We start from the raw sequence: 27,809 nt of genomic DNA, 5'->3' as shown, positions 1-27,809 counted from the left end.
AAATATGGTGCAGCTCTTCATAGTAACCAATCAGCTTTCAGGATTCATTGTCAAAGCTTAATTGAACAAGCTGAAGTTAGAAGCTGATTGGCTACCATGCACAGCTGCACCTGATTTTGCAGTGTCCAATTTTAGTAAATCAACCCCCATAGGGTCCACTTGGTACAGCGTCCAGCCGCAGTGTATTTCAGCCTGTCGAGGACATTGACAACCTGAAGGCAGCAAGGCTAGACATTACACCTGTGCCTCCCGGGCACACAAAAACACCAGGACTGGACCACGCAGGGGCTAAATGCCCAGTATGTGTGAGGCCTAAAGCTGCCAATAAATGGACTGCATTTTGGCCAGTTCAGCAGGAACAGGACTAACTTCGATCCATGTGTGGACAGGGTGGTTGTACAGAAGTTGATCTACCAATTGACTTCTGTCTGTTTTTTCCTGATTGATCAGTGCTGCAGGCTAAAGCTGGCAACACTGACCAGTGTATTCTGATGGCGGGGAAGTCTCCCTGCTGTCAGCATACAATAACTCAGCGAGTAAATATAATACACCTTCCTATCTATTTACCTTACACATTCGCTGTGTGTGGGGAACTATTTGCTTTTGCAAAATCCAAGCATACTACTTCCACAGCCACCCCTCTATCCAAGGTTTCACTTGCCTCTTCATAAAAGGAAATCAGGTTTGTCTGACAATGTCTGTCTTTTATGAATCCATGCAGTCTGTTTTTTAAAATATTTTTTTTTCAGCAAGAACTCATCTATGTGGTCTTTTATTAAACTTTTCAATATCTTCTCGACCATAGGAGTTAGGCTAACAGGTCTATAGTTACTTGGTAAAGACTTTGATTCCTTTTTAAATATAGGCACCACATTGGCCCTACGCCAGTCCAGTGGTACCATTCCAGTCTTTAATGAGTCCCTAACAATTAGAAACAAAGGCTTTGAGAGGACAGAGCTCAATTCTTTTAGGATTCGTGGGTGGATGCCATCTGGTCCTGATGCTTTATCCACCTTTAAGGATGTGCCAAGCAAGGTACATGTAATACTGTTCCCTGGCAAGGGGTGGTCAGACGGTTAGTACCACTGTCACATACAATCTTCTCTGGTTGAAGATAGCATTGGGTTAATCTCCTCTCGGCCTGGGTCTGGTGAGCTGACACAGCTCTGGGCCAGTATGTTTTCTTTCACCAGGCTACATGCTGCAACACAGTATGTCAGTATTAGGCCTGGGTTGTTTTATATGGTCTGGGACACTTCTGGAAACTTAAATTATAAGGGGATGGAGGAAAAGGCCAGGTGAATACAGGTGACTGCGTTGTCACCATTGGACAAGACATGTAGTGTCACTACCAACTCAAGCAGTGTGCCCCCTCCTGACATGAAGGATATGTAGTGTCTCTGCCCATGCTTACTGGACCATGTAGCTGTGGTTATGTGTGGAAGAAATAATCAATATAAATCGATTACCTATAGCGCTTGCTGTGATAAATAATGAATATACAGTGGGTACGGAAAGTATTCAGACCCCCTTAAATTTTTCACTCTTTGTTATATTGCAGCCATTTGCTAAAATCATTTAGGTTCATTCTTCTTCCTCATGAATGTACACATAGCACCCCATACTGACAGAAAAACACAGAATTGTTGACATTGTTGCAGATTTATTAAAAAAGAAAAACTGAAATATCACATGGTCCTAAGTATTCAGACCCTTTGCTGTGACACTCATATATTTAACTCAGGTGCTTTCCATTTCTTCTGATCATCCTTGAGATGGTTCTACACCTTCATTTGAGTCCAGCTGTGTTTGATTATACTGAATGGACTTGATTAGGAAAGCCACACACCTGTCTATATAAGACCTTCCAGATCACAATGCATGTCAGAGCAAATGGGAATCATGAGGTCAAAGGAACTGCCTGAAGAGCTCAGAGACAGAATTGTGGCAAGGCACAGATCTGGCCAAGGTTACAAAAAGATTTCTGCTGCACTTAAGGTTCCTAAGAGCACAGTGGCCTCCATAATCCTCAAATGGAAGACGTTTGGGACGACCAGAACCCTTCCTAGAGCTGGCCGTCCGGCCAAACTGAGCTATCGGGGGAGAAGAGCCTTGGTGAGAGAGGTAAAGAAGAACCCAAAGATCACTGTGGCTGAGCTCCAGAGATGCAGTCAGGAGATGGGAGAAAGTTGTAGAAAGTCAACCATCACTGCAGCCCTCCACCAGTCAGGGCTTTATGGCAGAGTGGCCCGACGGAAGCCTCTTCTCAGTGTAAGACACATGAAAGCCCGCATGGAGCGAAAAAACACCTGAAGGACTCCAAGATGGTGAGAAATGAGATTCTCTTGTCTGATGAGACCAAAATAGAACTTTTTGGCCTTAATTATAAGCGGTATGTGTGGAGAAAACCAGGCACTGCTCATCACCTGTCCCAACAGTGAAGCATGGTGGTGGCAGCATCATGCTGTGGGGGTGTTTTTCAGCTGCAGGGACAGGACAACGGTTGCAATCGAGGGAAAGATGAATGCAGTCAAGTACAGGGATATCCTGGACAAAAACCTTCTCCAGAGTGCTCTAGACCTCAGACTGAGCCGAAAGTTTACCTTCCAACAAGACAATGACCCTAAGCACACAGCTAAAATAACGAAGGAGTGGCTTCACAACAACTCCGTGACTGTTCTTGAATGGCCCAGCCAGAGCCCTGACTTAAACCCAATTGAGCATCTCTGGAGAGACCTAAAAATGGCTGTCCACCAACGTTTACCATCCAACCTGACAGAACTGGAGAGGATCTGCAAGGAGGAATGGCAGAGGATCCCAAAATCCAGGTGTGAAAGACTTGTTGCATCTTTCCCAAAAAGACTCCTGGCTGTATTAGATCAAAAGGGGGCTTCTACTAAATACTGAGCAAAGGTTCTGAATACTTAGGACCATGTGATATTTCAGTTTTTCTTTTTTAATAAATCTGCAACAATGTCAACAATATTGTGTTTTTCTGTCAGTATGGGGTGCTATGTGTACATTCATGAGGAAGAAGAATGAACCTAAATGATTTTAGCAAATGGCTACAATATAACAAAGAGTGAAAAATTTAAGGGGGTCTGAATACTTTCCGTACCCACTGTATATACGTTAAAAATATAAATCAATAATCCGTGAAAAATCTATAAACATATGATGAATAAATTAGCAATCAAGTCCATATGTGAAAATAAATATGTGTAAAAATAAATATCAGATAGTCCAATATATAATGTAAATTCTTTTCTTCTTCCCAATAAAATGTGACCCTTCACCGTGGAGAATAAGTGAAATTCAGACTCACCAGAAGACGTGGGTCCTGTATGCCTTACGGCATCAGGACCTACCTTGCTTTGGAGACAATCTCCAGGTACAGGAACGTCCCTCCTGGCGGACCCGGATATCCCTTCTCTGGTACCGATATCGTTGCTTGCTCACTCCGGGGGGTTCCAGCACAGCTCAGCGGATCGGTGGTCCTCCTGTATAGGGTCAGCTCCAGCCACGGGGTATAAGGGACAAAAAAACTCGGATAGTGCAATATTGAATGTGAATCAGATTTTTATTGCACACCCCCGGTTCACTCCAAATACATGCAGTCCCAAAAGGTTAAATAGGTGTAAAGTTGAATAAAAACCACTACAGAAGATCAAATGGTGAAGAAAATCCAAACTGGTGTGATAAACCAACGGAAAAAACAGTCCATGCATATGCAGACACGCCGTCATACACGTGGGCTTACAGTGGAGAGCGGTAGTTCCGGTTATGTGTACCCTGCTGCTGACAGCATGGTTCAGTGGCAAAGGCACATTACATTCCACATGGTGGTGGGGAGTAGGCATGGCTTTCTGGACAAAAATAATGGTCCTGGGTACCTGCCACTCGCAGAAGGGGATAGATTCCATGAGCTTTAATGGAAGCAAATGCAAAGCTAGCACTTTTGCTAAGCTGCATTAAGACACCAGGCATGATGGTGATTTGGGGACTTTTTTTATTTCAACCCCAGCATCTGTGAAAGAGAACCCTGCCTTGGGAAGAATGCTGCTGAGGACGATAGGGTGGGTTAGGGAGAATTCTGCAGAGGTTAAGCCTTTGCTTGATCTCCTCATTTTGGCTCCATGACCCTCTTCCCCGCTTGAGGCTTCCTTCCCTGTCGTTGCGCTACAGATGTTGCAGAAGATGCAGCAGGAGAATCTTGTGGAGGGAGGTTTGGGATTTGAAAGTGAGGAATGAAGAGGGGAAGTGAAGGCCTTTTGCTGCCAACTTGTCCCAATGAGGTGCTGCTCCCACTGAGCTATATGGTGTAGAGTCATGCGTTTCCTTGTTTAATGTGGTACCCAAATGGCTGATATGTTACAGGTAGAGGCTGCAGACCACAATTATGATGTTGGCAGTAGGTACATTAAAATGGCCCGCACTGCAGACCTCTTTGGACCAGCCCTTGGAATAGCAATGGCTTGTACCTATGGGGAATTTCTGCCAGAATGATTATAATGGCTGCTCCCTCTCTCTATGATCTGAGGAATGATTGAGCACGACCAAGAACATACTACTGCAGAAACTCAGGGATGACCAAATATTTCTGCTCATTGCAGGGCAGAGATGTATAGTAATGAAGTAGAACTACTTAAGTACTGTACTTAAGTACCGAAAGGCGGTATCTGTACTTTCCTGGAGTAGAATTTTTTTCTCCTACTTCTACTTTTACTTCACTACATTTTTTCGATGATTTCGATACTTCTACTCAAGTATTTTTTTTTTGTGCTGCATAGTTACTCATTACTTTTAAAAAAATTACCACTGCCAGAACAGTAGATGGCAGGTTGCATAAAGCTCAAAAAAAATGTGTATAATGTCATTTGTAAATCAGCGCATACGAAAATAAAGGCTGTGTATAATAAAAGCTGCTATACCAAATCTTTCCAATAAAAAGAAAATATGAAACAAACAAATAAATGGTGCTACAGCGCTTAAAGTGCATCAAGAAACTACTAACAAACACAGGTTAATCATTTGAATAAATCATTTGAAATAATAAAAAACAATATGATGTTCAAACTTTTGACTTCTTTCTTTAATAACTACATAACACAGTACTTGTACTTCTACTTTCAGTACTTGAGTAGAAATTTTTTTTCAAAACTACTGGTACTTTTTACTTTTAGTACTTAAGTAGCAAATTTTTTGAAAAAACTACTTGCAATACTTAGGTAAAAAAAATGTTGAATACTTTAGTACTTCTACTTAAGTAACTTTTTCTGTGAGCACTTCCACTTCTACTCAAGTCACTTTTTGATCGAGCACTTGTACTTTTACTCAAGTAGAAATTTCGAGTACTTTATACAAGTCTGTTGCAGGGATATGACCAGATTATCAGAAGAGGAGGAGGGTGCATTAGCATTTGCCAAAAAATGGCCTTTCTGTGCTTGGGAGAAGGAAGGCTTTGCCATTCTTTTGTCAGCTTTGCTGCTGATATGTCACCTCTATTACCAAAGACCAGCAGGCATGCTTTTGCATATCTTTAAATGCAGGGTTCCGTCATTACCTGTTATCCCACAAGACTTATGTCCATGACCGATTATCCACCTACTGTTGATTCAGTTTGTTACACACCCAGCCAGACCATCTCTCTTTATTTAGGTGTGGCTCATTGCCTGAGCAGCAGCTAGTTTTCTGAGTGCCAGGTCCCCCAGTGCTTCCTCGTGTCCCTAGCTTCCGGAGAAGAAGTGACCCTTATACTCCTTGTGTATGCAGTTGGAAAGACTCCTAGTGACTCTGATATTCCTGGTGATTCTGTAGCTGAATTCTCCCTTTGTTCCTATTGTGTGTTTGCAAGCGCCTTCCAGTGTGATCACTGTATCTCCAGTGTCCCCAATGTCTTCCAGCCTGTCCACAGTGACTTTCATTGTGTTCCTGCTTGCAGTTTGTTTCCTTGGAACTGTTGTGTCCTTTGAGCATTCAAGTGACCTCTTGCCTCTGTTTTCTTTGTGTACCTGTGGTGCCCCCCTGACACCCCAGAGGCATGATGGCACCTCCAGAGGCAGGGGTGTGCCAGCAATTCACACCAGTGCTGAGTCCATGGCTAAAATGGGGGATCAGAGAAAGACAATTGGGAGCCACAGTCAAGAAGGTAAGGGTTAGGGTTCCGAATACCAAGCAGATCACTTACAGACACTCCAGATCTGTATCCAGCTTCACAGTGTCAGAATCTTTGCGCCAACCTGACAACACTGTAGGCAGTATCTTAGCTGGTTCACTGACTTTTCTCTCTCCATTTCCTAGGCTATGCAAATCCACCTCCAAATGAGGCACCAGCCTTTTTTGTGGCTTTCTCCTTCCCTGGCCTCCTCCTTCACCTATCAACAGGCAGGAACTCTTCCAGACCACTTTAGGCCTTTCTCCACATTCAACACATTTTAGGCCCCACACATGCTATGGGGCCTAATAACAGAGCTCAATCCAGCACCACCTCCCCATGCTTCAGTCTGGGGGCAGAGAGCAATTACATTACTTGCCCGAAATATATATATCTTTTCCCGGGCTGCACCAGTGGCTTGAACCTCCTACTGGGTTGGCTGAAGGAAATATAAACATTCATAACTCAGTCTTGTTATGAAATCTCATAACTAAGTGACACCTACTGGCAGCAGTGAGAAATCACAACCCCACTAAGCTTAGGCAAAGGCCCAGAGAAAAAACATACAATCAGTCTGGGCTTTAGGGTAATAGAGTCTGTTTGGGACAGGGTGCTACATATCTTTGCAGCTTTCAGCCCTCCAGCCCTCTCTGTTTCCCTGTATACTATTTGATAGGATCAACCTGTGTCTGCAGTGTCTTTCAGTGTCTCCTAGTCTATTTCCAGTCTGTTTCCTGCTTGGTGTTTTTGTGCACCTCTACCTGCTGCTGGAGATTCCAGTTTGTCTCTTTGCATTTATACTCACCCCTAGTTGCCCTGTGGGTCAACATGCACCTTTTCCCAGAGTCTCTGTGTTTTCATGCACACCTTCAAGCTTTGGCACACCTACTGTCTCCCTACAATCTCTGGCCCTCTCCTGTACTATGCCAGCAGTCTTTGGCCTTCTCCTGTACTACGCCAGTAGTCTCTGGTCCTCTCCTGTACTACGCCAGCAGTCTCTGACCCTCTCCTGTACTATGCCAGCAGTCTTTGGCCTTCTCCTGTACTACGCCAGTAGTCTCTGGTCCTCTGCTATACTACGCCAGCAGTCTCTGGCCCTCTCCTGTACTACGCTAGCAATCTTTGGCCTTCTCCTGTACTACGCCAGTAGTCTCTGGTCCTCTCCTGTACTACGCCAGCAGTCTCTGACCCTCTTATGTACTACGCCAGCAGTCTCTGACCCTCTCCTGTACTACGCCAGCAGTCTTTGTCCCTCTCCTGTACTACGCCAGCAGTCTCTGACCCTCTCCTGTACTACGCCAGCAGTCTCTGACCCTCTTATGTACTACACCAGCAGTCTCTGACCCTCTCCTGTACTACGCCAGCAGTCTTTGGCCCTCTCCTGTACTACGCCAGCAGTCTCTGAGCCTCTCCTGTAGAACGCCTGCAGTCTCTGACCCTCTCCTGTACTACGCCCTGCAGTCTCTGACCTAGTCTTGTACTACGCCCTGCAGTTTCTGGACCTCTTCTGTACTACTCCCAGCAGTCTCTGGCCCTCTCTTGTACTAAGCCAGTAGTCTCTGGTCCTCTCCTGTATTACGCCAGCAGTCTCTGGCCCTCTCCTGTACCACACCAGCAGTCTCTGACCCTCTCTTGTACTACGCCAGCAGTCTTTGGCCCTCTCCTGTACTATGCCAGCAGGCTCTGAGCCTCTCCTGTACAACACCTGCAGTCTCTGACCCTCTTCTGTACTACGCCAGCAGTCTCTGACCCTCTCCTGTACTACGCCAGCAGTCTCTGACCCTCTCCTGTACTACGCCAGCAGTCTCTGGCCCTCTCCTGTACTACGTCAGCAGTCTCTGGCCCTCTCCTGTACTACGCCAGCAGTCTATGAGCCTCTCCTGTACTACACCTGCAGTCTCGGACCCTCTCCTGTACTACGCCAGCAGTCTCTGACCCTCTCCTGTACTACGCCAGCAGTCTCTGACCCTCTCCTGTACTACGCCAGCAGTCTCTGGCCCTATCCTGTACTACGTCAGCAGTCTCTGGCCCTCTCCTGTACTTCGCCAGCAGTCTCTGAGCCTCTCCTGTACTACACCTGCAGTCTCTGACCCTCTCCTGTGCTACGCCAGCAGTCTCTGTCCCTCTGCTGTACTACACCTGCAGTCTCTGACCCTCTCCTGTACTACGCCCAGTAGTCCCTGGTCCTCTCCTGTACTAAGCCAGAAGTCTCTGACCCTGTCTTGTACTATGCAGTCTCTGACCCAGTCTTGTACCACCCCCTGAAGTCTCTGACCCTGTCTTGTACTGCGCCCTGCAGTCTCTGACCCTCTCTTGTACTACACCCTGCAGTCTCTGGCCCTGTCTTGTACTACGTCCTGCAGTCTCTGACCCTCTCTTGTACTATGCCCTGCAGTCTCTAAACCCTCTCCTGTACTATGCCCAGCAGTCTCTGGTCCTCTCCTGTACTACGCCAGCAGTCTCTGAGCCTCTCCTGTACTACACCTGCAGTCTCGGACCCTCTCCTGTACTACGCCAGCAGTCTCTGACCCTCTCCTGTACTACGCCAGCAGTCTCTGACCCTCTTCTGTACTACGCCAGCAGTCTCTGGCCCTATCCTGTACTACGTCAGCAGTCTCTGGCCCTCTCCTGTACTTCGCCAGCAGTCTCTGAGCCTCTCCTGTACTACACCTGCAGTCTCTGACCCTCTCCTGTGCTACGCCAGCAGTCTCTGTCCCTCTGCTGTACTACACCTGCAGTCTCTGACCCTCTCCTGTACTACGCCCAGCAGTCCCTGGTCCTCTCCTGTACTAAGCCAGAAGTCTCTGACCCTGTCTTGTACTATGCAGTCTCTGACCCAGTCTTGTACCACCCCCTGAAGTCTCTGACCCTGTCTTGTACTGCGCCCTGCAGTCTCTGACCCTCTCTTGTACTACACCCTGCAGTCTCTGGCCCTGTCTTGTACTACGTCCTGCAGTCTCTGACCCTCTCTTGTACTATGCCCTGCAGTCTCTAAACCCTCTCCTGTACTATGCCCAGCAGTCTCTGGTCCTCTCCTGTACTACGCCATGCCTGACCCTGTCTTGTACTAGGTAGTCTCTCACCCAGTCTTGTACCACACCCTTTAGTCTCTGACCCTGTCTTGTACTACGTCCTGCAGTCTCTGACCCTCTCTCGTACTACGCCCTGCAGTCTCTGACTCTCTCTCTTACTACGCCCTGCAGTCTCTGACCCTGACTTGTACTACGCCCTGCAGTCTCTGACCCTGACTTGTACTACGCCCTGCAGTCTCTGACCCTGACTTGTACTACGCCCTGCAGTCTCTGACCCTGACTTGTACTACGCCCTGCAGTCTCTGACCCTGTCTTGTACTATGCCCTGCAGTCTCTTACCCTGTCTTGTACTATGCCCTGCAGTCTCTGACCCTCTCTTGTACTACGCCATGAAGTCTCTGACCCTCTCCTGTAGTACACCAGGGCCGGCAGCCTCTGTTCAGTGAGTGGTAATGATGTACTGAAACCTCTAGCAACCAATCAGTGAGTGTGGACCAGTTCTTCATGTTTACATTCATTTTTTGAGACAAGTCTATGTGTGTGTTTATTGTTTTTTGGGATGGAGAGCAAAATTGCATGGGTGGGGGGGGGGGGGGGGGTTAAGAAAATCTCAGACTTTTTTTAACCACACCCCCTTTAGGCCATGCCCAACATTTAGTGTAATTGAAGCCATGCCCATTTTTTTTTGTCTGCTTTGTAAAATTCAACAGTTCAGTCACACCCACAAAATGGATTCTGCCGCCCCTAATTTACATACTGCTCCGCCTACACTGGCTTTCTGGAAAAAAGTGTCCCTATAAGTTTTTTGCAAATGTTGGCAACTATGATATAATGGTCACTGGAAGAATTCTCCTTACATTTGTGGTCATTGGTAAGAATCCCCCCTTACAGATAGCTAAAAGTTTGCTCAAGGAACTCCTAGCAAGTTCTGGAGGAACCCAAGGGTTAAACGGAACACTGGGAGAGAAAAACTTGCTATAGGGAGATCTAGGACCTCGTTTTGCTGTCTGGCAGGTTTTTCTGCATCACAAAATGAGCTTAAAGTGGAGTTCCACCCTAATTTTATACTTATCTGCATCTTCTCGCTCCGGGTCACCTGAAAAAGAAATGGATAATCGCATTTTTTTTTTTTTTTTTTACTTACCTCGTAGCGAAGAAAACATACTTACCTTACTTCCTTCTTCCTCCTTTCTCGGCCGCGGCCCGTCGTCACTTCCTGGCTCTGCAATGATTCCTGGGAGCTGAACGTCATCGCTCCCAGGAATCATTGCGCCTGCACCGGCCCCGACTACAGTTCCGGGGCGCACGCGTCATCCCCTTCTAAACAGCTTCTGGGCATGCCCAGAAGCTGTAGAGGGATGACGCGCGCGACCCGGAAGTGACGTCGGGGCCGGCGCAGGGCATCGTGGGACCGAAGAAGGCGGAAGAGGACGCCGAAGAGGACGCGGAAGAGGATGTCGCTGGCTTCAAGCTGCCCACACCTGAGATGGCAGCGCTGGACAAGACGTTTTCAAGGTAAGTATTTGTCCTAACAGGTAAGTGCAACCCTGGACAGATCAGAGGCTAGCCATTGTGGAATGCACTAGCCCTGACTGTCCCGGGGGTATTTTAAAAAAAAAAAAAAAAAATTCCAGGGTGGAACCCCGCTTTAACAGTACGAAATAAAATAATGAATATGTATGTATTCGAACTGAGTATTTAGATGCTTGCCTGGAGTTCAGCTTTAAACACAGGCACCACGCTGGTCACATGACTGCATTTCCTGTAGCTTTGTTGTATTAGAAACTATTAAACTTCTCCTTTTTGACAGCTTCTGAATTCACCGAGGAAAGAACATGTCTCCAGTCTATCTGATTTTACTATTAATCTTGTCTGCCGTCTGTCTCATCACATGTGAGATCTCCTGCCGCAATGAAGCTGGGGAACCTGTTGACTGGTATGTATCGTGTAGACGAAATGTTATCTTAAATAGAAGAAAGTGAAAGGGAACCAACCATTGTAGGTAAGAAGGAACATTTCAAGGAGGCTTCCAGGAGAGTTCATTATTGAGTTGACCCATCCTTTGCAGCTATACCAGATTTAAATCTTCTGGGAAGGCTGTCCACAAGGTTTAGGAGTGGGTCTATGAGTCTATGGGAATGTTTGACCATTCTTCCAGAAGCGCATTTTTTAGGTCAGACACTGATGTTGGAGAGAAGGCCTGGCTCACAGTCTGTGCTCTAAGTCATCCCAAAAGTGTTCTATCTGGTTGAGGTCAGAACTCTGCAGGCCAGTCATGTTCCTCCACCCCAAACTCACTCATTCATGTCTTTATGGACCTTGCTTTGTACACTGGTTGGAACAGGAAGGGCCAACCCCAAACTGTTCCCACAATGTTGGCCTTCTCATCCAACATCAGTGCCTGACCTCACAAATGAACTTCTGGAAGAATGGTCAAACATTCCCATAGACAAATTCCTAAATCTCATGGACAGCCTTCCCAGAAGAGTTGAAGCTGTTATAGCTGCAAAGGGTGGGCCAACTCAATATTGACCCTACAGACTAAGACTGGGATGCCATTACAGTTCATGTCCGTGTAAAGGAAGGTGTCCCAATACTTTTGGTAATATAGTGTGTGTGTGTGTGTGTGTATATATATATATATATATATATATTTATATATATATATATCTAGATATGTATAGCTATACATATATTAGGGATAGACCGATATGGTTTTTTCAAGGCCGATATTTTGGTCACAACGTATCGGTATATTTAAAGTTTTGAAAAATATCGGCAATATCGGCCAGTTCCAGGGCCGTTACCGATATATATCGGGGAAAGTGCATATCGGCCACCGACATATCGGCCTTGCCGATAATTGGTCGATCCCTAATATATATATATACTCTGTATATATAATCTATTTATTATCTGCTACCTTTCTAAAGTCACAGAGTCACTCAGCAAGCTTCAAGAAAATGAACAAAGAAAAGACACTATCCCATTTGGGCTGCCCACCAACAGCATGGAAAAATACAAACATTGGGGGGAGTTTCAGTTACAGTGAGTGTAGCATAGAAAGCAATGGGACTTTTCCTCTTAATCTTTTCAAGTTCAAGATAGTACTGAAAATACCTACAGGTAAGAAACCTTTGGATACCTCTTAGCACTTCAGCATCAGGGTGTTACATACCTGGCAGGAGAAGTTGATTAGATGAGGATGGCTTCTCTTTAGCTTAGGGCTCCTGATTAGGTGGACGGATAGGACAAGGGTGGCACAAGTGCCTTGCTGGTCTGCTGGATACTGGTACAGATGAATGGGAGCCACTGGTCAGGTCTCTGACGTGTGGATGACAGGCAGGGGACGGTCACTGGAGCAGCAGATGCAAAAGCTGAATACAGAATCAGCAGATGGGTACGCAGGCATGTGCATGATGGGTGGAGCTGAAGGCAGGTCTGGTTGAAGGTTGGGAAGGCCGGTCTAGCAGTTTGGCACAGAATCAGCAGCAGGTACTTGGTCAGGTTCTAAGCCATGGTCAGTATCAGGCAAGCAGATCCAGAGCAAAAGGAGCAGGCGGGAGCGTGGTTGTGGAGCAAGCCAAGATTGGTACAGGCAAATAGCAAGAGCAGGTCAGAACAAGCTGGGTCAAAATGAGGAAATCAGTCAGAAAATACTGAACTCAGGTTAATAGGTACTGTTGAAGATAAGCCAGCACTGGCCATGTGCAGCTATCTAATTTAAATAGTCTGCTTGGTGCCAAGAATAGCAGCATTTGCACACACTGTCATGCACAGGCCAATCTATGCTTGCGCATGGATTCTCATACAGAAGAGCCATCTTCCATACTGGCGTGACCTTTCTGACGCAGGAACTCAATTTGACTGCTTCTCCTTCTCATACTCCAGTTCTGCTGTAAAGGAGCCTGAGACCAGGACAAATTCAGATACTTAACCCCCTCCCACCGTGTGTATGCTAATTACGGCCTTACTAAACTGGATCTTCTTCTTCCATGAGGCTGCATATATGCATACATATGTTTGTCACCGAGAGCCCCAGGTCCCGTACTAAGGTTCGGGAACTGGTAAGCCCATTTCCTGATCACCTAATCATGGTGATAGCTTCTGATTGTCTATCACAGTGATCAGTCACTGTGCAGCCCACCACTGTGTTTTTTTTTCCTCTCCTGTTGAATGGAGAGAATGATACATTGTATCTTTTTCTCCTGCTAGAGGAGAAAATGTATACAAAACAAATGTGTGTAAAAAAAAAAAAAAAAGGGAAAAAAAGAAATGTTGATCAGGATTTGATCTAGATCAGTGGCAGGAATAGAGTTAAGCCCCGTACACATGATCAGATTATCGAACGATCTGTTGTCCGTTTTTTGTGGCATGCTAGTCTGATGTGGAAAGTGAAGAGGTTTTTTTCATACGAATTTTCCCGTACGATAGAATTCTACTTCAGAAGTGATGTCATGTGTTGGATTGCTTTCTATGTGTTCTTTCGACTCTGAGCATGCCTAGTCTTGCTCTTAAGATTTTTTTTCCGTCTAAATCTGTACTAATGAGACGAAAATCGGACGTTGTTTTGACGGACGACAAAAATTGTATAGCCTGCACATCAGGATTTTGTCGGCCGAAAAGTCGGAGTCGGCTGTTGAAAGCACCATACTAACAATCCAAAATTCGGCAGATCGGTCATCGGACGAAATCCAATCGAGAATCTGTGGAAAGAACTGAAAACTGCTGTTCACAAACGCTCTCCATCCAACCTCACTGAGCTTGAGCTGTTTTGAGGAATGGGCAAAAATTTCAGTCTCTCGATGTGCAAAACTGATAGAGACATACCCCAAGCGACTTACAGCTGTAATCGCAGCAAAAGGTGGCGCTAAAAAGTATTAACTTAAGGGGGCTGAATAATTTTGCACGCCCAATTTTTCCAGTTTTTTATTTGTTAACAAAGTTTGAAATACCCAATAAATTTCGTTCCACTTCATGATTGTGTCCCACTTGTTGATTCTTCACAAAAAATTACAGTTTTATATCTTTATGTTTAAAGCCTGAAATGTGGCAAAAGGTCGCAAAGTTCAAGGGGGCCGAATACTTTCGCAAGGCACTGTAACATACACATATGCGGTATCACTGCAATCATCAGGAGCAGGAGAATTTGTTTTTGTTTTATCTTTGGTGGTAGGTTATAATAATAGCAAGAAAAATACAATTACATTTTTTCGTTTCAATCTTTTTATTAAAGATTTTTACAAAAGGGTCTAAGATAGACATATTTCCAATATTATTGCAAAGGCAGAAGAATTGACAATTAAGTGGAATCTCTATTGGACAAAGCATATGCATAAGGAGAACACAAGAGATTAAACAAACATAAACCATAGAGGAGCGTATCCAGGAACTGTTAATTCTAAAATTAGAAAAAAAAAGATGGATGAACCAATAGTCTGATTAAACGTAGGGACTACTGTGCGTTGCATGAAAGAAAACTGACAGCTACGGTCGAAGACACTGTACTAACCATGTGAGGTTAAGTCCAGCAATCTCCCCTACTGAGCTGTTGTGTTCTGACAGGGGAACACTGCAATCAGCACCGTCTGAACACCCAGGTTCTTTTGGACAGACCGACATACACAGGGGAAGAATGTTAGCCCTTGTTTTTTGAACCAGGAAATGTCTCCCGACATTCTGCCCATGTGAACGGGGTTTTAGTGTCACTCATGTAACAAAGGTACATTTCCATATTTGATGTAACATTGAGGTCTGCTCCCAGACTGAAGGCTGGCCACCCTCAATATGCTACACAAAAACATGTTACCTACAGCGAATACTGTTGTAGTAAGAGATGTTTGCTCTGGTTGGAACCTGGAGTACACTCTTTTCATGCGCAATGACTATCGGCCCCTTTTCTGGGCTAAATACATTTTTTTTAAATATTTTTTTTACTAATTTGTGCCAGTTTTCTTTTGATAATAAGAAAAAATCAGGAGATGTCCATTACCATTTACCACCAAATTAAAGCCCAATTTGTCCTGACAAAGGTATAATCTGGATTTATTCCCTGTCCTGGTCTGACAATGCTATTCAGCTGCTCTGCACATGGCTGATCCCCTTAGTGTTGTCGGAACCTGGAAGCAGTGGCCAGTCACAGCTTTCTCCAGCACCAATGAACCTAAATGGTTTTTTGAACTCCAACATTGGTCAGTCTTTACAGTTCCTTATCTCTTCCCTTCAATTTGGCTTCCAGTCCTGACGTCAGTCCCAGGGGAAAACGTAACCCCCTACCCCTGCCCCTAATTAGGGTAGGACACAGACCAAGAATGTGCGATCACATGACCACAAGTAAAAACCAAAAAGGTACTTTTTACAGTGATTGTTAACCCCTTCACACCCAACCACAGTGTCCCTTTAGGTGCGTTTTTCCACTGAGGGAGACGGGGGCAGACTCCTACATAACCACTGTGATTGGCTTTTACAGTAGTCACATGATCAAGAGCCCATCCTGCTGGCTCCCAATCATAACTAGAGACTGAGAGCTGCCTATGACAGCTCGGTCACTGTGCTGGATGTATGCAGCGAGCGTTTCAGCCTACCATGGACACACACACTATCTCACAAAAGTGAGTACACCCCTCACATTTTTGTAAATATTTTATTATATCTTTCCATGTGACAACACTGAAGAAATGACACTTTGCTACAATGTAAAGTAGTGAGTGTACAGCTTTTAAAACAGTGTAAATTTGCTGTCCCCTAAAAAATAACTTAACACACAGCCATTAATGTCTAAACCTCTGGCAACAAAAGTGAGTACACCCCTAAGTGAAAATGTGTGGCCACCATTATTTTCCAGCAGTGCCTCAACCCTCTTGGGCATAGAGTTCACCAGAGCTTCACAGGTTGCCACTAGAGTCCTCTTCCACTCCTCCATGACGACATTACGGAGCTGGTGGATGTTAGAGACCTAGCGCTCCTCCACCTAATGTTTGAAGATGCCCCACAGATGCGCAATAGGGTTTAGGTCTGGAGACATGCTTGGCCAGTCCATCACCTTTACCCTCAGCTTCTTTAGCAAGGCAGTTGTCTTCTTGGAGGTGTGTTTGGGGTCGCTATCATGTTGGAATACTGGCCTGCGACCCAGTCTCCGAAGGGAGGGGATCATGCTCTGCTTCAGTATGTCACAGTACATGTTGGCATTCATGGTTCCCTCAATGAACTGTAGCTCCCCAGTGCTGGCAGCACTCATGCAGCCCCAGACCATAACACTCCCACCACTATGCGTGACTGTAGGCAAGACAAATTTGTCTTTGTACTCCTCACCTGGTTGCCGCCACATACGCTTGACACCATCTGAACCAAATACGTTTATATTGGTCTCATCAGACCACAGGACATGATTCCATGATTCCAGTAATCCATGTCCTTAGTCTGCTTGTCTTCAGCAAACTGTTTGCGGGGCTTTCTTGTGCATCATCTTTAGAAGAGGCTTCCTTCTGGGATGACAGCCATGCAGACCAATTTGATGCAGTGTGCGGCGTATGGTCTGAGCACTGACAGACTGACACCCCCACCCCTTCAACCTCTGCAGCAATGTTAGCAGCGCTCATACGTCTATTTCCCAAAGACAACCTCTGGATATGATGCTGAGCATGTACACTTCTTTGGTCGACCATGGCGAGGCCTGTTCTGAGTGGAACCTGTTCTGTTAAACCGCTGTTTGGTCTTGGCCACCATGCTGCAGCTCAGTTTCAGGGTCCTGGCAATCTTCTTATAGCCTAAGCCAGTAATGGCAAACCTTGGCACCCCAGATGTTTCAGGTGCCATGTTGAACTTCCAGTGACCAGTATGAGAGAGTGAGAGCGATAACATCAAATGTAACACATCTGCTTCCCATTCACACCTGAGACCTTGTAACACTAACGAGTCACATGACACAGGGGAGGGAAAATGGCTAACTGGGCCCAATCTGGACATTTTCACTTAGGCGTGTACTCACTTTTGTTGCCAGCTGTTGAGACAGTAATGACTGTGTGTTGAGTTATTTTGAGGGGACAGTAAATTTACACTGTTAGAGCCCATTCAGACTAGCGCAACGCGACTTTGGGGGGCGACTTGTGAAGTCGCGTGCACCGATGTGCACCTCGACTTCGGCACGACTTGCAGAGACTTCACATAATGGAAGTCTATGCAAGTCGCCTCCAGGTCGCCCCAAAGTAGTACAGGACCCTTTTTCTAAGTCGGAGCGACTTGTGTCGCTCCTATTAGAACGGGTCCTGTGCTAATCAATGGACCGTGACCGAGCGCGACTTGTCAGGCTGACAAGTCGCGCTAATGTGAATGGGCTCTAATACAAGCTGTACACTCACTACTTTACATTGTAGCAAAGTGTCATTTCTTCATTGTTGTCACATGAAAAAAATGTAATAAAATATTTACAAAAGTGTGAGAGGTGTACTCACTTTTGTGAGATACTGTATGTGCAACTTGTGGGTGGTCCAACCTCTTTGCTGCTGTTCATACGGGTTACATGGGCAGCAAAAGGTAATACAGTAACCTTTTTTAGACTAATCAAGCAATGCTATATTCACCATTTGGGGCGCTATCAAGGCAGTGACTTTTTATTTACTTTAATCTGAGGATAAAGCTTTGTGTATTGAGACTTTAGTATTGTGTACACTGTATAAAGTTCCATCAGTAATATGTTATGTTTTACAGGTTTGTGGTTTACAAATTACCAAGGTATAGAATCAATGAGACGGAGGGAACAGGACTGGAATATTTGTATCTGGACTCCGGGTCACAAGGATGGCAAGTCAGCAAATTCCTCATTAACATGACTCAGAGTGCTCTGGGGCAAGTGCTACAGCAGATGTATACATCTTATAAAGTGAGCACCCGTTTTATGTACTGTAATTGGTCAGCTGTAGAAATCTGATCTTACAATTTCACATAGAAGTTCCCATGTTGAATCAACCACCACAATCACCTGTCACTCAGGATACCTGTGCCATTTCAGGACTAATCAGGCCCGAATTTTTGCCTGAATTAGGACCTGAAACAGAGCCAAAGAAGCACTGGACCCTTGTGCAATCCGCTTCGCAGCAGCCATGGAGATGTGTGAACTGGCTCCAGTGAGAGCCGGGCACACTCTCCTGTCATGCAAATTGGATGCAGTGGAAACCCACATCCAATTTGTACTAGTGTACTAGTGTGAACCCAGCCTCAAAGTACACAGGAGGTGTGTAGTACATCCCTTCTTCCCCTCACACTTCCCAACTGTCAAAATGTCGGCTTCCTGTCGGAATGAATACAGGGAGCTGCAGCTCGGCTCGGTGCCTTATAGCAAGTAGAAGGGAGGGGCCAGGAGAATTGAAAAGGGACCTGAGAAGAGGAGGGTCTGGGCTGCTCTGTGCAAAACCATTAACCAGTTGCCGACTGCCTAACTTCTATCTACGTCTGCAGTCAGTCCCTCACAGGCAAAAAGCGTACTACGTCGCTAGCCTGTGAGGCTCTAGGGAGCGAGCGCGCGCCGCCAGAGGCGCGCTCCCGCTCGCGCCGCCAGAGGCGCGCTCCCGCTCGCTCACGGACCCCCCCCACGCGTGTGAGCGGCAGACCCGATGTCCGCCGCTCACTCGCGATCGTCGCGAAAGGCAGGCGGCTAACATAAACAAAGCCGCCTGTCAATCTCCCTTGTGTAACAGAAGAGATCATACGGTCCTGATATGTAGGACTGTCGATCTCTACTGTTACATGAAAAGCCACATCCAATCACAGTTAGAAGCATGCCCCTAAGGACACACTAACCCCCTCCTTCTCCAATAAAGTTAACCCCTTCCCTGCCAGTGTCATTTTTACAGTAAAAGTGCATATGTATAGCACTGATTATTGTAGTAATGTCACTGGTACCCCCAAAAGTGTCAAAAATATCAGTTAAGGGTCCGATCTGTCCGCCGCAATGTCACAGTCCCGCAAAAAAAACAACAAAAATGACAAAAATCTTTCCCTTAGTTAGTAAACGCAATAACTTTTGCGCAAACCAATCAAAATACACTTTTTGTGATTTTTTTTTACCAAACATTTGTAGCAGAAAACAAATTGGCCTAAAATGTTAAAAAATCTTAATTTTTACATTTTTTTTGAGGAATTTCATACAAAAAAATGTGAAAAATATTGTTATTTTTGCAAAATTGTCGCTCTTTTTTTGTTTATAGCGAATGATCAAAAAAAGGAGTGCTCCCGGTGATTGGTGCAAAATTAGCAGCTCACCTTAGGGGTAGACTCCAAGGAGTTACACACGCTTAAGAGTTATGGATACACAGCCTGTTCACTCCTCTCCTTCTGGTTTAGCTGACCCTCCGAGTGCGCCAGGAACAGCATAAAATAAATAGGAGAAGGGATCTAGTGCTCTCTGTTTAAGCTAGTTTATTAAATCAGGATGCACAAAAATCTACTTACATATCCCTGCACTTAAGCAGTGCGGGCTTCCAACAGCAGGCAAACATGGTAGTACACGTGTGTATCACCGGGAGCACTCGAGTGAGAGTGGAGCACTTCTTGCACTGTTCAATCACAGTTGAAGATTTCCATTTTAGTGTTTTTATTTGGACTTTTTTAGCTCACTTAATATCTATTATATTATATATCTGTGCACTATTGGGACTTTATTAATCACCTGATTTCAAACACTTGGATTGTTGAAAAGTTTATATTGGTATAAGCATTGATTTGCTTTCTTATTATGATTTATACATGCTATTCTGTGTATTATTAATTGTTAATTTTTTGATTCACTTGGCGCAGCAATATTTATTATTTATTTCTTTTGGTGGTATTTGATCACCTGTGCGATTTTTACTTTTTGCGCTATAAACAAAAAAAGAGCGACAAAAATAACAATATTTTTCACATTTTTCATATGAAATTCCCCTAAAAAAAGTGTAAAAATCAAAATGTTTTAACATTTTAGGCCAATTTGTTTTCTGCTACATATTTTTGGTAAAAAAAATCACAATAAGCGTATTTTGATTGGTTTGCGCAAAAGTTATCACAGCTACCAACTACGGGAAATTTATGTCATTTTTATTGTTTTTTTTTTTTAACTAGTAATGGCGGCGATCTGCGATTTTATTGCGGGACTGCGACATTGCGGCAACAGATCGGACCCCTAACTGACATTTTTGACAATTTTGGGGGTACCAGTGACATTACTACAGTAATCAGTGCTATATATATGCACTGTTACTGTAAAAATGACAATGGCAGGGAAGGGGTTAACTTTTATTGGTGATCAAGGGGTTAATGTTTGCCTGGTGCTTACTGACGTGTGTGGGGGGGGAGGGGATTGTGTGACACAGGCACAGATCGCAGGTTCAGCTATGCTGAATCCTGTAATCTGTGATTGACTGTCACTTAGGAGATCCGCCCGCTTTGTTTACACAATCGGGCGGATCTCCACACTCGATCCCCGACGATCGGGGAAGAGCGGCGGTGATCACCGCCTCTCCTCCCCTGGCCCGACTCCTGCTGTGTCTGAATAAGCGGGAGCGAGCTTCCGGCGGCGCGCGCGCGCCGCCCACAAGGGGAGGAGTCCAGCGACGTAGACCTACATTGCTGGACGATAACGAGCCACTTTGCCGCAGTACGCTCAATGTGAGCGGTCGGCAAGTGGTTAAAGTGTTACTAAACCCAGGAGCCTGCATTCACTATATCTGGTCTCCCACAGTACACAGAACATGGAAATGCAATTATTTTAGTAAATATAACCTTCTTATATACCTATTCTCATCAGCAGTGTATAGAAGTATCATGACTTCTGTCAGTGTCTGGTTAAAGCTTGTAGGAGGAGTTTCCCCTCTACTCTGATTGTCCTATGAGGCTGCAGGACCCCTGACCCTCTCTCTGGACAGTGCTGATTGGCCCTGTGCTGATCACATGCACCCTCCTAAGAAAAAAAAAAAACTCGCTAGCAATACACAACAAACTGAGCATGTGCAGAGTGCAAGGCTTTGTACTATCAGGAGATGGATTGGGGAGTGTGAAAGAAGTGGAGGATCAGAGAAGACAGGATCAAACAACCTTTTTACACAATGCAGAGGATTAACCCCTTAGGTTACACAGTGAGTATAACAAGCATGCTTTACTGCATATACACACTGACTTTACTGTTGTGGGTTTAGTAACACTTTAAGGGTCTATTTATACCACATGTGATAGGATTGTGCTGGGCAGCTATTCCAGCACAGTCCCACTGCATGACAAGGCAAAATGCCCCGTCTCCCTATCTGCCTGGTTCACACCACTACGTTTCCTGTACAAATCAATGAAAGGCTGCCACTGTCCACAGCTCTTTATTTATGTAGCACAATTCCCAGCATAGTTGCTGGCTGTGGGTCCCCCTGGGTCACCGGGTGCAAATAAAGTACAACAGTGGCGGCCGGTGTATTGAGGGCGCAGGGGCGCTGCCCCCCCATCCATGCGTCCGGCCCCCTAATCTGCATGCAGGGGCGCCAGACGCATGGAGCTTAATGTTTTTTTTTTAAATCACCTGATTAGAGCCAGAGGCTCTAATAGGGTGATGCAAAGGGTGGAGCCGGGGCGCAGAGCAGTGCGCCCCGAGCCCACCCATTGTGTGACAATAGCGAATGAAGATTTGCTATTGTCCAACCGATCCTCCTCCTGGCCAATCAGGAAGCGCATTTGATACACGCTTCCTGATTGGCCCGCAAGGCAAACCCCATGCCATTGGCCGAGGAGGAGGCGGGAGCGGGAGGACTGGAGGAGACGCGCCGCCGGGCCTGACGTCGGGACACTGATGAGAAGCCGCCCGCCGCTGCTCCAGGTAAGTAAGGGGGCATGCACGCTGATCTCTGCATTGGGGGAATGAATGCTGGTCACTGCATTGAAGGGGGCACGCACGCTGATCTCTGCATTGGGGGAATGTACGCTGGTCACTGCATTGAAAGGGGGCATGTACGCTGGTCACTGCATTGAAAGGGGGCATGTATGCTGTTCACTGCATTGAAAGGGGTCATGTACGCTGGTCACTGCATTGAAAGGGGGCATGTATGCTGGTCACTGCATTGAAGGGGGCACGCACGCTGATCTCTGCATTGGGGGAATGTACACTGGTCACTGCATTGAAAGGGGGTCATGTATGCTGGTCACTACATTGAAAGGGGGCATGTATGCTGGTCACTGCATTAAAAGGGGGCATGTACGCTGGTCACTGCATTGAAAGGGGGTATGTATGCTGGTCACTGCATTGAAAGGGGGAATGTACGCTGGTCACTGCATTGAAAGGGGGCATGTACGCTGGTCACTGCATTGAAAGGGGGCATGTACGCTGGTCACTGCATTGAAAGGGGGCATGTACGCTGGTCACTGCATTGAAAGGGGGCATGTAAGCTGGTCACTGCATTGAAGGGGGCATGTACGCTGGTCACTGCATTGAAGGGGGCATGTACGCTGGTCACTGCATTGAATGGGGGCATGTATGCTGGTCACTGCATTGAAAGGGGGCATGTATGCTGGTCACTGCATTGAAAGGGGGCATGTACGATGGTCACTACATTGAAAGGGGGCATGTACGCTGGTCACTGCATTGAAAGGGGGCATGTATGCTGGTCACTGCATTGAAGGAGGCATGTACGCTGGTCACTGAAATGAAAGGGGGCATGTACGCTGGTCACTGCATTGAAAGGGGGCATGTACGCTGGTCACTGCATTGAAAGGGGGCATGTACGCTGGTCACTGCATTGGAAGGGGGCATGTATGCTGGTCACTGCATTGAAGGGGGCAGGTACGCTGGTCACTGCATTGAAAGGGGGCATGTATGCTGGTCACTGTGTTGAAAGGGGGCATGTATGCTGGTCACTGCATTGAAAGGGGGCATGTACGCTGGTCACTGCATTGAAAGGGGGCATGTACGCTGGTCACTGCATTGAAAGGGGGCATGTACGCTGGTCACTGCATTGAAAGGGGGCATGTATGCTGGTCACTGCATTGAAGGAGGCATGTACGCTGGTCACTGCATTGAAAGGGGGCATGTATGCTGGTCACTGCATTGAAAGGGGGCATGCTGGTCACTGCATTGAAAGGGGGCATGCTGGTCACTGTGCATTGAAAGGGGGCATGCTGGTCACTGTGCATTGAAAGGGGGCACGCTGGTCACTGTGCATTGAAAGGGGGCACACTGGTCACTGCGCATTGAAAGGGGGCACACTGGTCACTGTGCATTGAAAGGGGGCACGCTGGTCACTGTGCATTGAAAGGGGGCACGCTGGTCACTGTGCATTGAAAGGGGGCAAGCTGGTCACTGTGCATTGAAAGGGGGCACGCTGGTCTCTCTGCATTCAAAGGGGGCACACTGGTCTCTCTGCATTGAAAGGGGGCACGCTGGTCACTCTGCATTGAAAGGGGGCACACTATACCTTATTTACTGAAGGCCCCTTTCACACTTTTGCGACCTCAAAGTCACGCAATTTTTACAGCATTTTTGCCGCAAAGCAATGCCTATTACATTTTTCTGTTTGCGCCCCCCCAAAAAAAATTGTGAGCACCAGCCGCCACTGCCTTTGAACATGTTTCTCCAAGTGTGAGCACTGAGACAAGAACCAGTCCAGTATCTTTGGGTTTTTAGGTTTTATTTAGGAACTTGGATGGGAGAAGGGATGAGTGGGATACTCCAACAACTGAACTATGCACAATTAGGCAGGGACTCTAGAGAATGCTGCTTGACGCTGTTTAATGCTGGCCGGATGCCTATTAATGCTGACTCGACACTGTGACTTTGTCTTTGACTATCAAAGTCCTTTTTAGCTCCCTGAGGTACTCCTTCCTGAGGTAGCTGACTGTACACCTTTCACTTCCCTATCTTTAGGGCTTTAAGACTTGGCACCCCCTTTTACTGCCACAACTACTGGTTAGATGGCTCCTGGATCCCCTTGACCTTCTGGAGTGGTCCCCTTTCCTAGGCAGACCCCTGGGCAGATCTTAAGTACTCACGATACTGTTTTTCCTGAAGACTTCTGCCCAGCAGCTCCACTTGGTCGGCAACACTCTGGATCCCTCTCTGCAGCACAGCTCAACCTCTGGTCCCCTTAGGCCGACTGCCTGGACCACCTTCACTCTCTGACAGGAGGAGAGACAGCCGTCACCTCCTCCTGGGACTGAAGCTCCCGCCAAAAGACGCTCTGTCACATTCTCCCCACAGATTTATATCCAATCCCAGGGTGCAATGCGGTAAACCCCGCCCACTGAGACAGACATAAACCCTGGTGTGCTATTGGCTAGGTTTTCTCCACTGACCAACAAGATCGCTCATTGGACACAGTGGGGAGACACCCCAGACACAACAGACACACCTGGAACATGTGACAGATAATCAGACAGGGCCACATATACATTTTCCTAGCACCGACCTAGGAGGGTGCTACACTTATAATAGCAAATTGAGCAATTCCCTGTCGTTAGAGACAGATGTGTCCCCTGGACTCTTACACCAGCTGGGTTGAGCTGTATTGATTAACGCGGGTTCAACAAAGACACACAAAAAAAAAATATCTTTACATCATACATGTGTGTTAGTGTACATTGCACAAAAATTGAGAATTTCTCAGTTTTTTTGCAGTGCAATGAACAAAAACACATGCAATGCACTGCAGCGCATTCTCAACGTACAGTTGCGCATAGAGTTGTATAAAGTGTAATTTTGTTACATTTCAATACCATGTAAAACAAGTATACGCAACATATCGCAACAGCGCACCACAATGCTGATACACAATGCACACCAGCAGATATAGGCACCACAATGTACGTCCAGGTGTTTGTGTTTTTTTTTTTTTTTTTTCTTAATTGTGTATTTTAATGTAATTTGTGTACTTTCATTTATGGTTTTTATGTTTTATTGTCTGTTATTTTTCTGTAAAAAAAAAATAAAATAAAAATGCAGCTTATATAAAGATGTTTTTCACTCATGTGCACAATAGTTGAAAGGGCTTTCCATTATTTTGGTAAGTTTCATGATAACAGGTTGCCTTACATCTAATTCGTGTAATTTAGCATCACATTCAGCATCATGTGTCCGCTGACTTGATATCTCTCATTTCCTAGAACAACAGCACAGCGTATATGATGTACAATGATGCCCCTCCAAGAACAAACAACTTTTCCACACACTATGGTCACACTAAGGGTGAGTTAAATCTCATTGTCTACATAAAGAATCTACAGATAGTTACACACTGTGGGCATGCTATAGCAGGTTGTCAGAGACTGTGGATATGCTATAGGAGATGGTCAGATGCTATGGAGCTGCTATGGAGCTGCTATTGAAAATGGTCAAAGACTATGAAAATGTTATATGAGATGATCAGACACTGTGGAACTGCTATGGGAAATGGTAATAAACTTTGGAAATACTATAGGAGATGGTCAGACACTGTGGACATGCTATAGGAGATGGTCAGAGACAGTGGACATGCTATAGGAGATGGTCAGACACTGTGGACATGCTATAGGGGACTGTCAGACACTGTAGGCATGCTATAGGAGATGGTTAGACACTTTGGAACTGCTATAGGAAATGGTCAGAGACTATGGAAATGCTATAGGAGTTGGTCAGACACTGTGGACATGCTACAGGGGATGGTCAGACACTATGGATTTGCTATAGCAAATAGTCAGCCACTGTGGGCATGCTACAGGAGACGATCAGACACTGTGGGCATGCTATAGGACAGTGATGGCAAACTTTGGCACCCCAGATGTTTTTGAACTTCATTTCCCATGATACTCAACTACACGGCAGAGTGCATGAGCATCATGGGAAATGTAGTTCCAAAACATCTGGGGTGCCAAGATTCGCCATTACTGCTATAGGAGATGGTCAAACACTGTGTACATACTATAGGAGATGGTCAGACACTGTGGGAATGCTATAGGAGATGGTCGGAGACTGAAGACATTCTATAGGAGATGGTCAGACACTGTGTGAATGCTATTGGAGATGGTCAGAGACAGTGGACATGCTATAGGAGATGGTCAGACACTGTGGACATTCTATAGGAGATAGTCAGACACTGTGAAAGCGCTATAGGAGATGGTCAGAGACAATGGAAAGGCTATAGGAGATGGTCAGACACTGTGGACCTGCTATAGGAAATGATCAGACACTTTGGACATGCTATAGGAGATGGTCAGAGACTGTGGGCATGCTATAGGAGATGGTCAGACTGTGGGGATGCTATAGGACAGTGGTCGCCAACCTTTAAGACCCCACGGACCACTAAACTTATAATTCTAAATCCTGCGGACCACTAACATGAATTTTCCATGCCTCATACACACAGTGCTCCTGTTCTCTGCCCCTTCCCCCAGATTACACAGCTGCCATATACACACAATGCTCTGACTCTCTTCCCCCCTCTGCCCTCCCCCCCTGCACTCTGAATCACTCTGCTACCTTACACAGACTCATCATTGAATCTTACCTCCTTATCCAATCATGTGCTTGAGCTCCGTGCTCCCTCCCACAGTCTGTGATCAGCGCTGCCATTGGAAGTCCCCTCTTTCCTCACCTCCTGCTCTCTGCGCTACTCCTGGTGCCTCCCTCTGAGTTTACAAAAGCTGGAACTACAGAGGAGGCATCGGGTATCTATGCACACTGACAATATTGACTGTCAGTGCGCTCTGAGAACAACACTGGAAACAACATTGGGCGGTATACATCCATCACAATGTTAATTGTGGAAGAACCCCTGGAAACCACCAAATTGTTCTCATGGACCATCAGTAGGCAACGGGCCACTGGTTGGTGACTGCTGCTATAGGAGTTGTTCAGAGACTGAAGACATGCTATAGGAGATGGGCAGAGACTGTGCAAATGCTATAAGGGGTAGACTGCAGAAATGCTATAGGCATAGGCGGCTCTCTAATTAGGCAAATTAGGCGGTTGCCTAAGGCCTCGCACCTACAGGGGCCTCGCGGCCAGTGGCGGAGCGACAACATTTAGAAGGGCGCAGTCAGGGAAATCTCCCATCCTCGGATATAAAAGTTGCAGCAGTGTGCTGCAGTCCCTTCACTGCGGCTGCCAGGTGTCTGTTGTCCGCTGACACTTCCCCCGCCTTCTCTGCCTGGGGATTGTCCGTCTGACCATGTAATCCTAAGATGTGGAGGAATCGGTGGGAGTGTACCTGCATCAGTAGGAAGTGACTGCCCGGTCAGCTCACTCTATCATCGGTTGTTGCTCTGGGAGGAGAGCTCTGCCCTGGCCCAGGAACATACAGGTAACCAGGCCCCCCACTTGTCACTCTGCAGGCTGGTCATAGATTTAAGGTGTCTACTACGCAAAGGGGGTGAGTAGCCCCAGGGAAGTTGGAAGAGTCTTAGAATGGTTGGTGGAGGAGGAGAAGAAGAAGGCCCTGGGTTGCTGGAAGAGAAGGAGAGGGCCCCTGGGTGGCTAGGGGAAAAGGAAAGGGCCCCTGGGTGGCTAGGGGAAAAGGAGAGGGCCCCTGGGTGGCTAGGGAAAAAGGAGAGGTCCCCTGGGTGGCTAGGGAAACAGGAGAGGGCCCCTGGGTGGCTAGGGGAAAAGGAGAGGGCCCCTGGGTGGCTGGGGGAAAAGGAGAGGGGCC

The 27,809-nt window shown here is 46.3% G+C and overlaps 1 protein-coding gene across 1 annotated transcript in view; it reads left to right on the top strand.

The window, feature by feature from the left end:
* The first annotated feature begins 10,966 nt into the window (after nt 1–10,966).
* The window catches only part of DNASE2B (deoxyribonuclease 2 beta), a 41,244-nt gene continuing 24,401 nt past the window's right edge, over nt 10,967–27,809 (top strand). The window contains exons 1-3 of the mRNA XM_082264862.1: nt 10,967–11,122; nt 17,893–18,064; nt 25,291–25,372. Coding sequence (XP_082120988.1) covers nt 11,022–11,122; nt 17,893–18,064; nt 25,291–25,372 — 355 coding nt within the window. The 5' untranslated portion in view covers nt 10,967–11,021. The remainder of the gene's footprint in view (nt 11,123–17,892; nt 18,065–25,290; nt 25,373–27,809) is intronic.

This window comes from Pelophylax lessonae, assembly GCF_965119305.1.
Source record: "Pelophylax lessonae genome assembly, chromosome: 8".
Classification (NCBI taxonomy): Eukaryota; Metazoa; Chordata; class Amphibia; order Anura; family Ranidae; genus Pelophylax; species Pelophylax lessonae.
This window is presented reverse-complemented; position numbering and strand designations above follow the sequence as displayed.